The sequence below is a fragment of the Festucalex cinctus genome, chromosome 14, assembly GCF_051991245.1.
Source record: "Festucalex cinctus isolate MCC-2025b chromosome 14, RoL_Fcin_1.0, whole genome shotgun sequence".
Lineage (NCBI taxonomy): Eukaryota > Metazoa > Chordata > Actinopteri > Syngnathiformes > Syngnathidae > Festucalex > Festucalex cinctus.
In genome coordinates, this window is record NC_135424.1 from 10,305,717 (window position 1) to 10,324,097 (window position 18,381).

An 18,381-nucleotide genomic window follows, 5' to 3' on the forward strand; every position below is an offset into this window, starting at 1 on the left:
TATTGTTGTGCAACTCTGGAAAAGTGTTTTGCTCCTGTATGTAAACATCGACAATATTGTGAAAATGTTAGTGTGTAAAATGCCCCAAACACTCCACACTGAAGGGAAGAATCAGTTTCGTTATGTTACAGTATAGCCTATTCTAAACTACATTGTTTATCAGAACCCATTACAAATGCCGGAAAATATTATAATCATCTCTTTAAAGCAACATTGGTTTTGTTCATATACGTTTCTCAGGGAGCAGAGTTCATATTTCAGCAACAGTATGCAAATGTTATCTCTGTTAAACTAGAAAAGTCCAAACACTTCCCACACAAGATTGAGAAAGAGGAGGCAGAGTATACAAAGCTGTTGCCTACAAAAAGGCCAAAACATTGTTATTCTCTACATTCTTTGATCTAATTAGCCTTGCAAAAACGTTTGACAATCAATTCCCTTATTTTCCCTTCCAGAAACATTCACATTTTGCTTAGGAAAGTGTTTGTCATTTTGTAAATGTCTAGCCCATTGTGTAAGTTTGTCTTATTTAAACAATAAACCTTTGTTTTGAGTTTTGCATATCTAATAGAGCATTAATAGGATATCATCAAAGGTTTTACAGTGTTGATATTATCTCAGTTGACATCAGGTGGGGCACACCTTGGACTTGTCAGCAGCCAATTGCAGGTACATAGAACCATCTAATGCTCACATTCTCATGCCTTGGGGAAACCTCTTCAATTAACTTAGTATGCATGTTTTTTGGAAACCAGTAGGAAGCCAGAGTACTCGGATATAACTCATTCAAACACATACAAGAAAGGACGGTGACTGATCCTGTCGGGTGTAATTATGTCTTCCATTAGGGGGCGCCATCCATCTTCCATCTTGGTTTTTACTCGCCTGGTGAATCAGAGGGTTCGTTTTTTTTTTCTTCTTCTTTCTTATTTGCTGAGCAAGGCGGAGCAACACAGAACAAGAGAAGCAAGCAGTGCAAGCAAGTTATGTCATAACGGTAGTATCCATATTATAAGGATAACCTTCCGGTAAGTATAGTTGCTTGATTCCTTTACAACATGGTAGGGTTTATAAATAAGACGATCTAGTCATATTACCTTTTTGATACAATTCGTAGCCTATTCGTACCTAAAATGCTGTCAATGTCTGCATGTTTGCTTTCCTTCTCTGCCTGAATAGCAATCATTTTCGACCTTAGTCTATTTAAATTTAGATTCACAAATTATTATTGTAGCCATACTTTGCTGATAATTTGCTCTAATAACCGCATTATAGTTCGTTTGCCATATTTTCCCGCGCGTCATATAAATAAAAAATGTTAAAAAAAATAAAATAAAATGTCGAAGCATAAGCAATATTTGATCATGAAATAGGGTCATTCTTTTTGAATCACCCTGTGTTTTAAAATCTCATATACCCCCTGGAGTGCCCCCAGGGGTACTCGTACCCCCATTTGAGAACCACTGTTGTAAGTCACTCTTATCACACAAAAATTCACAAACAATTTTTCACCGGCAGTAATCAGCTGAAAGAAACTACAGTAATGTGATTGGTCCCAATCACATGATCAGATCGGGATAACCCTAATGATGAGCAAATAATGCGTCTATTACGTTAGTTAATAACTTCATTCTAGTGTGATGACAAACATGTGCATGTGTCATACTCAACAGGTTGTTTTAGTCAATAGCTCAAAGGCATCTCTAAGTTCCTATCACTTGGACTCCTTTTGTTTTTGAGTAACCTTAACATGCTAAGTAGGGCCAACAACCTCACGATAGGGATACGTATCATGATACAGGGGGTCACGACGATACGATACATGATCGTCAAGGCGATACATATCCCAATATTTTACATTAATTTACTTGCATTTTTATTATAACAGTCATATGAATACCTAAATTATATGTTTATTATGATGGATGGCATAAATGTTTTTGTTAGCAGCTCTTTGTTAGTTTTTGTATTAGTTTTAATTCAAGTCAGTTCTTATCTATGATGTTGCAAATATCCTGTTTACAATTCAACATAAATTTGAGTCTAGATAAAGAATTTACTCCTAATACAGTATAACAAAATATGAAAACGATTTCAGATGACAGATACTCTTAGTACCTTTGTAATCTGTAGATGGATAACATATTCCTTTCTTTTAATTTTTTTTTAATTACAAATATTGCTATGAATTGGAGTCTTATGTTATACTTGTTCTCTCCCCATCTTTTGCTAAGGTGATTGACATGTTTCCTGTAGTGGTGGTCCAAGGAGGGGCTGGATTTGTGCCAAATGAGAAATCAAAGGCATCCAAGGCTGGAGTTTGCGCAGCTGCTCGATCCGGGTATGTTATCCTCCAGAGTGGGGGAAGCAGCATGGATGCTGTGGTTGAGGCTGTGACCAAGCTGGAGAATAACCCCAGCTTCAATGCAGGTGAAGTAGCTGACGTTTTTGTTTCCTTCAGGGCGACACATGGGACTCAAAAGTTGAGTGCCCTGCGAATAATTTGCCCATCCATCCATCCATTTTCTTGACCGCTTATTCCTCACAAGGGTCGCGGGGGCTGCTGGCGCCTATCTCAGCTGGCTCTGGGCAGTAGGCGGGGGACACCCTGGACTGGTTGCCAACCAATCGCAGAATTTGCCCAAAATGTTCTTTGAAAAATACACTATTACACCACATTCAGCCCAACTTGAAACAAAATTCAAAACAAATTTCAGCAGGCGTAAAAGTAAGTCTACTTTCAGCTAGTAAATTGTCAGGAGCCCCCAGAGCATATAAAACAAAACACTCTCGGTCCGCCGTAACATCTAGCATGAGCAGAGGTTTGCGATTGAAGAGCAGAGAACAAATAATAGTCATTAATTGTATTAACTTTGTTTTTTTATTTATTTTATACCGAATTGATTGTTTGCCTGTTTGGTTTTACAAGGAATTTGAAGTTGGAACAGTTAATAACTTCTATCATTTTGGATCAGTTAATTTATATTGAGAGAATTATAGCTACTTATACAGATTCACTCCATTATCAGAAGTTAATTAATTGGAAGAACATATACTATACATACACTTTTAATGAAGCCACCTCCCGTTTCTGCAAAGTTGCCTAGATTCTGTTCATTCATCGAGAGTTGTTTTTTAGGGTGCGGGTCAGTGCTAACCACCAGTGGGAACGTGGAGATGGATGCCATTGTGATGGATGGGAAAACATTGGCTAGTGGTGCTGTCTCTGCTGTACGCAATATAGCCAACCCTGTGCAGCTAGCAAGACTTGTAATGGACAAGGTAAATAAACAATGTGATTCTTTACACTTTATCAACATGATGATTTTTTTTCTTCCAGTGTCATTACAGAATGCCGTTCTCGGTTTCACCCCTCACTTATTAGCTAATCAGACAAGTAGTAGGATGGCACTTAGTAGATCCAACTTAAGAGTCAGCTACCTTTTTATATGTACATTTTATTGAGCTTGCAGTCTTCTATAAGAGGTAAAAAAATGAATACAGTACAATTAAGAGTAGCATGAAAAATATAAATCGGTTCTTAAAGAATGTATTTAGGTTCATTACACATATTACATTACACACCTTCCTTTTAAGACAAAAAAAAAAAATATCATATTTATTAAGAGCTTCATTTTAGGAGTTGTATTGAAAGATGTGTTTAACTAAGGATTTAGCCAATTTTAGCAGAGGTGGTCTGCATCATGAGGAGATGTTTAAGGCCAAAAATTGGTCAAAATATGACTTAGGCCATTATTTTTAACAAGGTGATATGTTAACATTGAATTGATTATTGGACAATGGCTAATTAAGTATTTGCTTGTAATTATTGGACAAAGATGAATTATGAATTTAGTATTATACACATTTAATTTTTGGTAACTTCTGTCCTTTAGTTCAGTCGGGATATTGTGGATCAGAATTTATCTCTGTCTCTTAATGTGGACATGTGGGCTCATGAAAATATTAACCACATTTCAATGACATGTGCCATAAATAGTTTTTAATTATGCTAAAAGTTCATTTTTTAAACCATTTCAAAATTTGATCTTTATTCTAGACCAGTCATAACTGTCTGACAGCACATGGTGCTAATCAGTTTGCCCGGGCCATGGGTGTCCCTGAGGTTCCCCAAGAATCTCTCATCACTGAATACTCCCGAATGCGTTGGCAAAAAAACCTGGCGCCTGATGCCAACCCTGTGGAGTGCCAAATGTAAGTTAGGTCATAATGCCAGTGTCATGATCCATGTTTGATACTTTTGGTTTTGTTTAGATTTTAGTTGTCATGTGTTTCTTGAGTCCCTGCTGCCATTGCCATTTTCTGACTCGTCAAGTTTAGTTTGTGTCCACCTCTACTTGTTATCCCGATCACTTGTGCCATCCAATCAGCTGCCTCAGACACGTGTGTCTTGTCTTGGTGTCTCTCGTTGTCTCGTCAGTTTGTGTGTTTGTTCCCTGCTTTCTTTCAGTCCTTGTCGGTTCATTGTCCTTGTCACGTTTGTGTCATGTTGTCTTGCTATCGCATTTAATTTAGGTGTGCTTGAACACCTCCAAAGATTATCTAGAAACGTCCATGGCCGCTTCCTCTTGTATTCCATGATGCAGTCAATGTTGTTTGCAGCAGTGCAACATTATCGATAGTGTTGCCAAATAACAAGATGAAGCAAGGTATTATTGATAGCTCCAACCATTCTCAACAATCTTTACATACACAGATTACACTGTTGATGTAACTGACATGTCTTGGGTTTAGCACATTTGCACTTTGTACCCTACATACATAAATCAATATTTGCTGCCTTGTCATTTTTAGGTGTCTGACAGTTACACATCTTTTACACACGCGTACGTGTGTACTGTGGATGAAGCAGCCTGAGATCATGTTTTGTTATGTAGGGGAAAGATGGGCACTGTTGGAGCTGTGGCAGTTGACATCGAAGGCAACGTAGCATGTGCTACATCCACTGGTGGGATTCTGAACCAGATGGAAGGACGTGTGGGTGATACACCCTGCATAGGTTAGTTTTTAGCTCTTTTTTTTTTGCTCATGAGGCATAACAGGTGTAACCTGCATAACAAGTGTAAGCTATCTTACAATTGTTGGACAAGTGTAGCATAGGTTTAAGTGTTGTAGCATAGGTTTTCCTTAAAGAACAAGGAAAGTCAATAATTTAAACCTCATATATATATTTATGTGTGTACATTTTATATTGATATTTGCAGCCAAATAATTGCAGTATTGATACGTTTCTATGTCAGTCGTACAAAGTCCAATAATAAAGCCTATTATGCATTAATTTCTGTCCTGGGGTATAAGGACATCTGTCTGTTACTATAGATAGATTTTCAGTTTAAAGATTTTCTAAAATGGATACAGCAGCCAGTCATTTACTAGTTAACGTATGATGTGAAGCTAGATGGAGCCAACTTAACTTGCTTAATCAGTGATTGTGGTGCGCCAGTTTTCTTTCAATATCCTCTCCAGAAACTGGTGCATTTTCACTTGGGGAAGTGAAAGTTAAGGGGTCATGAGATAAATTTATTTCATGCTGAGGTTTGGGATACACGCGTGCTGCCATATAATAGACTTTTGTGTTGAAATTTGAACAACTGCTTTTTACACATGCAGTTAAATAATTGTGTCAAAATGTGAACAAAACAATTGTTTATTTTGACAAAGTTCTGTTCCAGTTCTAGTATGAACAAAAAGAAAACTGCAAGCTAACATTTTTTTTACCCATGACTTTAGAAGTTCTTTTTATGTAAAAAATATGCAAAAGGGGACTACTGTATGTGATGTAATTTTTAAACAAGGCCTCTTCTGCCAAAAATGGAATAGTACTAAAGAGATAAGAAGTATGAGTTGTATAAATGTTTATATGTGTGCCAGGATGTGGAGGCTTTGCTGATAATCAGGTGGGAGCTGTGTCAACCACAGGCCATGGAGAGGCCATTATGAAGGTTACTCTGGCCAGACTCATCCTGTTTCACATGGAGCAAGGTACTGACACACACGCGGACACGCACACGCACATCCATATCCACAAAAAAAGATTATTTAAAAAAAACTATATTTTTGAGAACTGTTCACAAAATATTGGCTTTATAGGAAAACTCATGTCCAACATTTTCCCAACTGAAAGCTCAGCATGTACAAAGAAAAACTGTCATACTCAACCTGCCAGCATGAACAATATCAACAACACTTACTGGCAAATGTGATAAATAATAATAATAATGATGATGATGGTGATAATAATAGAACAATAACTATTGTTTTGCAATTTTTTGTTGCTTCAGGCCTTACCTACACACGTGGTGTCATTGTTGCTTACTCCACATTTGGCAAAGATATATGGGATAAAATATATGCCACTAGAGACTAATTAGAGTCAGTTATATTTGACATGGAATCGCTAACGTTGAATAATTGCATTGAAAACGGAATTGGAATTACTTAAATTGAATTTGTATTAATTTGAATCATTTAATTAAAAAACTGTTTGGGAACTGAAGTCCAATACACTTACAACCAAATTTAAAATTATTAAATGTATTTTAGTTTCTCTGAAACTGTATTTGATACAAATTCTATTCTCAATACAATGCCATGTCATTTGGCCACCTGTCAACTGACCATCACGTTCATGTTTTCTGTGATGATGAACCATTCTGTCACCAGGTCAGTCAGTTGAGGCGGCGTCTGACTTGGGCCTGGCCTACATGAAGTCTAGAGTGCAGGGACTGGCTGGTGTGGTGACAGTGGATCCACAGGGTCATTGGGCTGCTCGCTTCAACAGCAGTCAAATGGCCTGGGCTGCAGCCCAAAAGGACACCCTACACCACGGCTTGTACATCGGGGAGCACTTTACCCAAAGCATTGATGAACCTTAATGAGAAGAAACACAACACACAGGGATATTTGCGGTATTCATTTCTTTGTTTAAAATGATTATTTGCAAAATGTTATCTATCCTTCTATCACTAACCTAAGGGTTTCACGAATGGACAATCTTCATGGAAGTTGCATTATGTCCATACAATGAGCACACAATGTCAAACAGCATTTAAAGGTTTGCATTAGCACAGAAATCTGAATGATTTTTAATGAAATATTTAACTATATTGAAGTTGAATGCAATCAAACTTTTGTGTGATAAATTTTGCAGGTAAGCATATTGATGGTGGTTATAGTTTGAGACCACTAGAGGGTACTGTTGTAAACAAAAACACTGCAGAATAGGTGGGTTGACAATACAGTACAGTTGTTGGGGTTTTTTTTTAAGATGTAAATGCATATATCCTTGTTTCAATATTGTTGACATCAATTATATTACATCTGACTACAAATAGTAAAATATTAAGGGATATTATTTTTTTTTAATGAGGTTTCTATTGTAACTGATGACATTATTGTAGGCTAGCATGATTAGGATTTTAGCTTTGATTTCCATCCACCCATTTTCTATCCTGTTATGTCGTGGGAAGCTAGAACCTAAACCAAATGACTACGGGTTACTGCACTGGTCGCCAGTCAGTCACAATTACAATCTGTCTTGTTGACTAACTTTGCATCCCAGATATAAGATATTACCCTCAACCAGAGAGTCAATACATCCATCCAATTTCTTATTGTATTGCAATTTCTTATTGTATTGCTTTTGCCTGTGACTAGGATACAAACTATAGGCAGATTGTTTTAACAGTCACATGACATTTAATCACATTTTGAAATCAAAATAATCCTCACAAATCAAATTACAATGATACAAAATCCAATGCTTTTCAATGAGTGGAGAGCTTCCTTTCACCGAGTTGACCACCATTTTGACTTGTGACCGACATTAATAAAACCTTATCAATAGGCCCACATGCTACAGTGGGCTTTTTTTCCCACTAGGCTGCCCTCTCTGCTATTTATTTTTTGTTTTGAGGTGCAATTGCAAAGCTACAGGTATCAGGAACTAAAAGCAGATAAAATACCATAAACCGCTGGTTGGACGACTAAAGTGTTTACACTGAAAGCATCAGTCAGATGTGGGGATTAGTTGACACCCACAGCACTGGTGACCTTCAGAGACTATCCCATTTACTTCAAGTGAAATGTAAGAAATTGGGGCTTATTTTGCGCAGTGGCATTAACTGATGCTCATTCAAGACAAATCATATATAAAAATAATAATAATAATAATAATCAGGTCAAGCACATCATTTACAGTCGGCTTTAGTAATAAGGCATTAAGAATATTGGTTTATGGTTCCTGGTTTATTCATAAATATTAGTATTTATATATCAGTATTCAATACTGACTCAAATTTATCCACAAAATGTCTTGAAATTCAGTGTTTCCGTTTTAAAAACACTAATATAATTTTGATTGAATCGTCACTATTATTATTATTATTATTGTTTTTTTTATAGATGATTTATTTTCAATATTAGTCTTCGCGAAACTGTCTTTAAATGATTATGGCGAGAGTACTGTATTATCATTATACGTTGGGTTTGTTTTGTGTTGTGAGACAGCCCTGTAGGAAGTAGTATCAAGTTTACGATATCTCATCATCGGACACTGTAACGTCACATTGATTTAAAAATAAAAGTGTGTGTATACAAACTTTTACCACATGCCTACTGTATTACATTTTAAAAACTGGTTCTAAACATGTGAATAAGATAATTGAATGAAGTTCCCTTGATTATCATAGTTTTGTCGTCCAATTTATTAAAAGCATATTATTTTATTTTGACAATAACCGGAAAGTGAGTAGCTTTGACGCTAATATGCTAATTGTGCAAAGAACGCTAGACACCGGTAGGAAAGAAGGGGCAGGACGTCCACTCTTGCACCAACATAAACCTTTGGCCGTTTAGACGACACGATTTCCAATAAGACGTTGGCTTAGGGTAAGCCGTGATGTAAAAATGGTTTTAAGTAGTAGTAATTGTCGACAATTCAACTTAAATACACGACGAATAACACTCAGTTCATCCTTCTACAGAGGAGTCGTGAAGGACAAGTGACCGACAGCTTTGACAGAAGACTGAAGTTCGCTTTTGAACCTTCAAAGGTGTCTTTACATTAGTATCCCTTTCAAATCACCATTTTAAAGGAATGGAAAATACCATACCAGCCCGTTATGTACACTGAAGTAAGCTGCTCCACTGTCCCAACTGTTGACGGTGGTGAAGTAGTCATGGTGAGTTAACGTTACCTCCGGAATTGATACTTGGCGTTGTTTCGTTGTTGGTGGGGGGGAAGTTTGATTTCACTTCTTTGTTCACCTAATATACACAGTCATGTTGTATGTACAGTATTAAACTTTTTTTTTTTTTTTGCTGTCTAGCAGGTAGTATCCCCTTAGTTTGCCTTTAATGACAGGAGTGACAGGACGAAGGAGTTTGCAAAGTACATTTGTAATTTGTTTGTTATTGGGGGTTCTGCATGTTAATTTATAGTTCCAAATCAGTAAACACTGCCTATTTTCCTTCCTCCCATGGGACGATGACTGCTTTGGTTCCCAGCCGAATAAGAGTTTGGAAGTAGTATTGTGGGAAATTTAGTATAAACCCCAAAAGACCTGAATTTAGCTCAGTCAAGAGAACTAATGATCGGTCTCCTTGGAACAGTTACACCATTTCGGATTTTGTTCAGATGACCAACGTAATTCATAACCATCATCACAGAAGTTGTGTTAGTCACATTGTTTTTAATCTTCATGTGGTGTACTGGTAATGCTCACGGGCATTTCTTAACTTCATTGCAATTAATTACAGATTGACATGGTGTGGGTGTGTGCATACGCACAGAGATGTTTGTGTTGATCCAGTGCTCAGGGGCCTCTATGTTTGAGGAGGGGTCTCCGGCCTTGCTGAGTTGACCTCAGCGTTGCCATGGAGATGACAAGAGTCACTTCCTGAATTCTCAGCCCATCCCAGAGTGCATTTGACAGGGAGAATGGAAAGGGTAACATGGTGAATTGTATTTCAGTTGCATTATTTACAGCCTAAAAATGTAATGGATAAGCACTGCTAAAAATATTGCACATTGGAGGCAAGTTGAAAGATACAAAAGAAGACATTCAGTGAAGAAGTCCATCCACATTTTTTGTGACTCTTTATTGTTTATTTACTAGACACGCTGTATCAGATGAGAAGAGTGTCACATTTAGTATCTCAGAGCTGCATACATAATGGACTCAAAATATAGATATATCGATATCGTATCGATACGCCTTTTCATATCCCAATATCGATACATAAAACCATGTATCGCTATATCGATATCCAGCAGTCCAAGCAAATCACTTTGCAGTTCCAGTTTTGCTATTCATGTACAGGCATGTTTCCTTTTGCAATAAAAGGTAAAACTTATGTTCAAATATTTGAACACACTAAATTAAAAATGTTTACTGTTTTACTGTACTATACTAACCTTAAAAATGTTTACTGTTTTACTGTACTATACTAACCTCACTTTATAATATTGAATGTTCAGGGAGACAGAGGAAGCTTATTCTGCAAGCTACTCGCAGGGTGTCTAGGAAGTTTAGGAACATTAACCTGCTTTGAAATACTTTGAGTTGACAATGTTAATAATCAAAGTTTTGGTTTCACAGACCAGCAGCTCTGTTAGTATTCAGGAAGCTGTTTGGAATATCCGGTGGTCTGTTAAATTGCTGACATGGACTGATGTACAAGGTCAACTTGTCAGGGATAGAAAGCTGAGTGAAGAAAGAAAGGACGCTTCTTGCTGATAAAGAATGGAAACTTTTCACAAATCTTACAAAGGTCAATCCTAGTTGCCGGATTTTTTATTTATTTATTTATTTATTTATTTATTTATTTATTTAATATAATATTGGAGATTTAGACAGCGGATCTTATTAAAATTTCTTATTTGGAGTGATAAATTAATAATACCATATCAACCCACATTTAGTGAAAAGAGCATTAAATAATTAAGGAAAGAAAAAATTAATTAATTTAAAAAGACTAAAGCACTGCAATTCCTGATGTTGTTTATTTATTTCTACTTTATTTAAGTGTTCACTTTTTAAAGATAAGTAGGAGTGTATGAGGAGTCATAATGCTTTTGCAGACCCTCAGGCTTAATTGTGGAAAGTCATGCTGTTGACATCAAGGCCTTTCCCAGAAGCCTGTAAATGTAAAACCCACTAAGCTGAGCTGTAACCAGTAGAATGGAAGTTCTGCGTGACTCTACAAGAATCCAAGTACTCAAGTTACCAATTACTGCTTAGTAAAAAACAAAGTGCCAGTGTTTATGACATAGGTGACAGTGTGATGATGATGTTCTTGTTTTGTTGCTGTCGAAAGGCTTGCAATGTTCAGTAATTAGTAGACAATTCACTTCCAAAATTTTAAATGATGTGAAAATAATAATTCATTGACTTTGAAAGCCTTTGAACATATTCCAAAATACTGCTTTCCATGCAGCCTGTCAAGTTGAGTCAAGTTATGTCATCCATGTTTGCGAAGTTCGAAAACAAATTGCGTGATGATGTTTCAGTTTAATAGTGCAGAACCCAGTTCCATTGAAGCTTGTCGCTAGCAAGCTGGAGCGGCGTGAGTAGCACACCGAGTTTGCCTCGACCTCTGACAGTATGTGACATGCGAGCGTTCGGCCCAGGGACTTTTTTTCAGATGTCTCAGGGTTTGATTCTCAGTGCTTCCCAAATTGATGTATGAAACATTGTTCATAAGTTCCATATTAAAACAGACCTTCTTTTCTCATTCTATGTGATTGTTTAGTGTTGCGTAATCTATCTTTGTCACTGGAAATTGTTTGCGGAAAGTGTTTTACAAGTTGGGATTGTTTAATGTCAACAGGAACTCCAATTTGTTATTGGCACATCAGTTACCGGTAGTTTTCCATGTATTCTCCATGGGACTACCGTTAATGACTGTCAATCATAATTCAGGCAGCCGCAGCATAATTCATTATACTGCATTTTGCCTGTATAAGTGCACCATGCAAGCGGCAATCTCATCTTTCCAAGCCCAGCGAGTCAATTTGCTTCCACAATGTCAAGCACGGCATGCGCTACGGACCTCCCTGATTTTAATGCAAATGAGGCATGCCACTACAATTGGCCGCGACTCGGCTACATTCCATCCCATAACAGGCTCACATTGGCGCAATCGTCCATTTCTAGCTGCATCCGTCTATGAAAATAAAAAAATAAAAAACTCCACCCATGCGCACAGTTAAGACTACACTTGGTGCTAGATTTCCGCTTGGTACGAAAATAGGTAATGTGCATCTGATTCTGAGTCATTGAATTTGCCCTTAAGGGCTCATATTGAGTGTAATGTGTATGTATGTATGTATATATATATATATATATATATATATATATATATATATATATATATATATATATATATATATATATATATATATATATATATATTATGGCCAAAAACACACCTTTTCTTCCAGTTTTGAGTAAAAGACCATCTTGCGTAAATGGAACTTATAACTTACCGGTAATTCAATTATTTGTTACACATTGCTTGTCTATTCCTTGTCTTGCTTTAATTTTATTCTAATTAAAGGGTTTATTAGGTAACTGATACAAATTTTACACCCTAACCAACCAAGCCACACATTTGTTTTTCTCTACTGTAGTTTGAATATCCCTGGAAATGGTTGTCAATTGAATATTTAGCATGATCAAAAACACTTGCCTCAATCAGCAGCTCCACTACAAGACCATAAGCATCCTATTATTAGAACAAGCCGTGAATTTGCAGCATTCAAAATTCAATAGAGGAGATTTTTCCTTACACCATCTAATGTGATTGGAAAACGGAAGTAAGTCTGTGTAATCTAATCTAGACAAGCTCCAGATGGGGTGGAAGCAAATAGTCTTGTCCAAACCTCTGGCAATGACCAATTGTCATTACTCTAAATTCGTGTTGTCTCATCAAGCATTTTTAAAAGCTGTGTGGAAGTCATAAACCGGGTCTCCAGGGCGCTCCTGACTGACGCTGAATCCGTTGTATCCACAATCTCACACATTTACGCAGTCTACCTCCTTTCAGAAGCTGCAAGCTACTCGTGACAGGTCAGGCAAATCAATCAGCTGATGCTCAGGAACTGGGGAAATACATCGTAATCACTAAAGGCAGACGAGGAGTAGTAGCATGCAGCACTTAGCAAGAGAGAACAGAAGAAACCAGTGCTAATTGCTAGCCTTAAGTCGTGTCACCAAACACCAGAAAAGTGCTTTGGTGTGCAGTACACAACACGTCACAAAACTCAATGGCCGCTATCCTGCATGTTTTAGATGTTTCCCTCCTCCACCACACTTTATTAAAATGGTCAGCTCATCAGTAAGCTCCGCAGAAGCCTGATAACAATCCTGATTTGAGTAGTGGCCCCCTAAAGTGCTGAGTTGTGAGATCTACACAATGATAGGTCAACAAAATATATTTTTTAAATCAATTCAGCTTTGCCAAGTGAGTATATTTGTTATTTCTATGTTACCTTTATTCCATTACATAGAAGAAAAAGTGGATGTGTACTTTGTACATATAAAATGCAAAACTGGAATGAAAAGAAGCAGATATAAGTATAAATCTGATTCCTTCTGACCATTTTAACAGGAAATATTTACTTTTCACATTTAATTAAATTGATACTTACATTGTTGATCCTTGATGAATACATATCTAATAATATCTATATATAATTTACAGTAAGAAGTAGTTATTGCTTTATTGAACCAGTTGAAGGATAGGTCCCCCTCACACAGTGTCTTTGGTTTTCTTACATTATGAGAGTGCTGTAATGTAATCGCTTTTCATGCTTTGATGCTATGATGAAAGTTCCTTTCATATTTGTAAACAGTAATGTACATAGTGAATATTCCACTGAAGCTTGCGTTGGGGTGGAGCCTGGAGGAGTGTGAATTGAATGGAAATTGTAATTTATGTCAGATAAATGAAATCTTTTCCTGAAATCGTTCAGCCCTACAAGTAGTCCACTTTAGTTTACCATACAGCAAAAAATGTTTTCCAAGCCATATTCGCTGGCACTATGGCTTCCTCACATCATGCAAAACCATGCATTCGTTGAAGACTAAAATCAGCTGTTGGCCGAGCGAATGGCAACTGTGCAAAACAGAACCGCATTGACACCTCCAGTGTGTTTGTGATGGTTACGCAAAAGCTCTCGTGTTTACCAAGTTATCAGTCATTATAAGGAGGTTATCACACTATTAGGCAACATCAATATTACACCGTCTACAATAATTCTAAGGAACAATAGCAACAATGTACAACGTATGACTTATTTGAACTGTAAAATGCCACTTTGTCATGCATGATCCCGCATGAATGTTGGCTGATAAGCCATGCGCTTTCTATTTCACATTTTTCCCATACAAAAGGAAACATACTGTAGGTCAGTGCATACGTGTGTTCATGAAGGGCACTGAACTTTGCAATATTTAAACTAGCTAGTGATAGTTTTGTGCTCACTGCGTAAGTTTATTATTTTTAATATCACCAAATTGTACTTTTAAAAAGAATATATTGACAGTCTGGCAGCTCATTTACTTTTGATGCAAAAAAATTACAAAACGTGATGTATCACCAGTAAATTATGTCAACCCGTAGATTGCATTGAAATTTTCAAATACTGCGAGGGAAGTTAGTGCATACACCAAGGCCCGGTTGTTCAATTCTTGGTTGTTTTAACCACTGTTTAACCCCTAACCGCCGGTTAAATTTTTAACCCACCGACCATATGTGCTGTTCAAAACATGGTTAATCACGCTGTTAACGGCACCATCAAAGTTAACCATGCCATTTACGTCACTGGTTAGCACCGATACAGCCCTCACTTCCTCTTTTTGTTTACTTCCGGATTGGCAAAAGAAATGGATAGTACCCAAACGACCCCTGGCACTTGCGGGGGAAAAAAGAAGCAGGAACTTTTCTGCTTACGAAGAAAATGTTAATCAATCAATGGTTGAAGCAATTTAGGAGTTTTATTTAATAATTTATCTTTTAAAAAAGTTTATTCATTATTTTTCTTTCTACTGCGTGTATTTTCAGTGAATATTTTGTGTAATATTTTTGTATTTTTGCTAATATTTTGTAGCATGTAATATTGCATGTTTTTGTGCGTTTTTTCTCAGATATTTGTATTTTTAACTAATTTGTATTTTTGTCATATTTTGATAGAATAGTTTTGAATTTTCTTGTTTTTGTATTTACATATTTCTAATATGTGTGTATTTTTTAATCAAATATGTGTAATTATTCCCAATATTTTTAAATACTTTTTTTTAAATTAAAATGAATAAAAAAGCAATTATTTTTTTTAATGATATTTAATTTAAATTAATTTCAATTAAATAATTAGCCGCTATTCACAGTGTTGTTGTCTGTTTGATTATTGACATGAAAGCAAACATCACAGGTAAACTCTCTTTGGAATCACCCCCCACTAAATGTTTCTTTTGTGACTCAGCATGAGACTTGGCATTGTATTACTGCGAAGAAGTAGCGTGTACGTAGCTCTTCATCAAAATAATCACCAATGTCAAAGTTAAGCCCTCGAAAGACTCTTTCTTGCGCTCAACTGGCATCATGAAGGCAGCATTAGCCACGAACGCCATCTCGAGTTAAAGGCACGAATGCCATCTAGAGTTAACCACACTGTTAAGTTAACGGCGGTCCTTGGGTGTGTTAACTCCAGCAGCAAGCTTACAGCCGGTTAAAGTTAACAGCGTTTTGAACAACAAGATAACAGTGCCGTTAAAATTAACGCTCGGTTAAATCTACTAAACCAGTGGTTCAAGATACAACCGGGCCCTGCTCATTTTTGACTTGCTCTTTCTTCCTCGTTAGTCTTGCTCTCTTGCACCCTCTCTCTCCCGCTCTCTCTCTCTCTCTCTCTCTCTCTCTCTCTCTCTCTCTCTCTCTCTCTCTCTCTCTCTCTCTCTCTCTCTCTCTCTCTCTCTCTCTCTCTCTCTCTCTCTCTCTCTCTCTCTCTCTCTCTCTCTCTCGCTCTCTTTCTCTCCTGTATTCTCCATTAGTTGGTTGCCAAGAATCTGAGGAATGTACGAATCCAATGTTCTGATAAAGTTTGCTTTGTTCCCCAAGAGATTTTAGTGTGTGTGTGTGTGTGTGTGTGTGTGTGTGAGCGAGAGAGTAATTTGTATCCTGGAGTGTTATATGGAGTCCACTAGTCCAGTCCTATGTATGTGAAAACAAACCGATGGTGTGCTACGAACAAATACATACGCAATACTACATGCTGTCCTGTTCATGCAATTACCCTTAAATAGCATGTACTGTTGAATAAGTATGAGGTTTCTTGATGCATGTTTACACTGCATTGTCAAGCACCTATTAGGACTTTTCACAGAGGTCTGCTTGGATTTAAGAGAATTCAGACAATCGGGGAATAAAAGTTGAGTGTCCCTTAGTTCCCAGGGGGAGGAACAGGCCAGCCGGTGTCTAAAAACTTGCTGAGTCTTTCTACCTCATTAAATGGCCTCTCCTGATGTTTGTTGTTCACGAGTTGTAGAATTAAAGTTGATGATAAATACTACTACTTAACAAGCATTGAAAAGTAGGGTTTGGCAATGCTAGAATCAGGAATCCCATGTCATCAAGATTTCTTGTTGTTTTACAGATGCCTCTGATTTAGGTAAAAGCCCAGTTGAGACATACTCAACTCAATTTTGATACTTAAATAAAAATAAGGAATAAGATGCCAGAGAAGCTTTCAGACTATAGAATAGAGACAAAAAAAATACAGTTTCTGTGTGTTCACGTGGATGTCAAAAAGGGCACAATGGGAGTTCTTCACAAGCATGTGCTTGTGAACTGTTATTGTATTTCTGCGTGTACGTGTGTGTGTGTGTGCGCTTGCCGAGCTGTGGGGGTGTGCATGATGGCTAAACAGAGGTTGAGAAGTGTTTACATGGTAAATATGTGTATGTGTGTGGGATGGGAGTTAAGGCTGTGGAATGTCACATGCTGACAGGATGCTTACTGGACAACAGTGTGATGGGATGAACCGTAGTGGAAATCAACGTGTTTTGCTGTTTTTTGTTGTTGTTTTTTTTATCTTATCTTATCTTATAATTTCACCGGTCTTCGCTGTTACACGGCACATATTTGTATGTAACTTTTTTAGGCTGTTTGTTTAAAGGCCTAAAAGGGTCTGGGGCTTCAGTACTGGAGACAAGCAGTGCCTCCCAGTATCTTAAAAGGGACATAATCTAATATTGAATTTAATCGCCTGTATCAGTGATCATCAACCTTTTTGAAAGTGAGAGCTACTTCTTGAGCACTGATTAATGCGAACGGCTTCCAGTGTGTTACACACTCCTGAAATAATTTGCTCAAATTAACTTTGGTCATATATGTTGTTAATAATTCATGATATTCATTAATGAGAAGACAAAGATCCTGTTGATGTCATAGTAAGATTTTATCTACAGTATCCTTCCAACTTTGTGCAAAGTTAGGGACCCAATATATTGTTACTATTTTCACTTATTCTGTGTCACTGTTATGAGTCCCATTATTACTGTCCATAGAGTATATGTACAGGATGTTCATTGATAGCGGATGTAAAATGTTATGCTCTGCAGCGGTTTGACTGCTTTGCTCTCGGCTCATCAAGACAAACTGTCATGAACTCTGTTTCTTTCAGGCCTCTGTCAAATGCACGAGATGAAGAGAGCAGCAGCCCAGCCCAGTGGAATCAAGATATACCTGCTCCTTACAGTTGGTGTCACATATTGTCTTAATATTGGGAATTCTGTTGTACTGTATAAAGATTTTCTTCTCAGCTTCACCAGGTTGTGTGGCAGTCAGGGCTACTGTAAACATCCTTGACTGGAAGCTGGTGTTGGGTTTTGGGGCTTTCAGTCGGATGTTTGCAGCAGCCACCTGCTAGTACCATCTTGTGGACGTTGCATATTTCCATACCACACTTGATTCTGGTAGTGGGGATGACTGGACATATGCAAATGCTGAAGAATCCTGATTTTTGTACAAGCACAACTAGGCTTGCCGGTCTCTGTCCAGCGGGGTATGCTGGTGCATCATAGAGAGAGTTGCTGGAGATTTGTCTGGCTGAATGACACTTTAGTGGAGGAAAATTGATCTAAACTTATGCCTTCTCAGACGACATCTAGATGGCAGACAACTGGGTGTTTTATTCCTAAATATGTTAACAGCGGCTTGTGCTGGGCGACTATTATGAGGATAAAAAATGTTTTTATCATGCCACTTTCTTCCTGTTGTGTCTATCGCCTTTTGTCATTTTTAGAAACAATGAACATTATGGTCAATATCTTACCCTATTACCCTACACACACTTAC

The 18,381-nt window shown here is 37.3% G+C and overlaps 1 protein-coding gene and 2 long non-coding RNA genes across 3 annotated transcripts; 2 read left to right on the top strand and 1 right to left on the bottom strand.

Moving 5' to 3' along the window:
- The first annotated feature begins 906 nt into the window (after positions 1-906).
- LOC144001556 (isoaspartyl peptidase/L-asparaginase-like) lies at positions 907-8,626 on the top strand. The gene is made up of 7 exons (XM_077496007.1): positions 907-1,028; positions 2,235-2,430; positions 3,140-3,282; positions 4,061-4,215; positions 4,899-5,020; positions 5,893-6,003; positions 6,685-8,626. Exons 2-7 carry the CDS (start codon positions 2,244-2,246, stop codon positions 6,894-6,896), a joined length of 930 nt encoding a protein of 309 aa, XP_077352133.1. The 5' UTR covers positions 907-1,028; positions 2,235-2,243; the 3' UTR covers positions 6,897-8,626.
- Positions 5,979-13,795, bottom strand: LOC144001558 (uncharacterized). The gene is made up of 3 exons (XR_013278513.1): positions 13,676-13,795; positions 9,812-9,920; positions 5,979-6,891 (listed from the first exon to the last, which is right to left on the bottom strand). It is a non-coding gene; the product is annotated as an uncharacterized LOC144001558 (long non-coding RNA).
- On the top strand, positions 8,791-18,288 carry LOC144001557 (uncharacterized). Its single transcript, XR_013278512.1, has 3 exons — positions 8,791-8,910; positions 9,006-9,203; positions 17,708-18,288. It is a non-coding gene; the product is annotated as an uncharacterized LOC144001557 (long non-coding RNA).
- Positions 18,289-18,381: the final 93 nt, after the last annotated feature.

Bases quoted from the DNA above. Each gene is read 5' to 3' on its own strand.
- LOC144001556 (XM_077496007.1), top strand. From the start codon at position 2,244: ATGTTTCCTGTAGTGGTGGTCCAAGGAGGGGCTGGATTTGTGCCAAAT. The intron at 3,283-4,060 runs GTAAATAAACAA...TCTTTATTCTAG, and splicing joins CAAGACTTGTAATGGACAAG to ACCAGTCATAACTGTCTGAC. The intron at 5,021-5,892 runs GTTAGTTTTTAG...TATGTGTGCCAG, and splicing joins GGGTGATACACCCTGCATAG to GATGTGGAGGCTTTGCTGAT.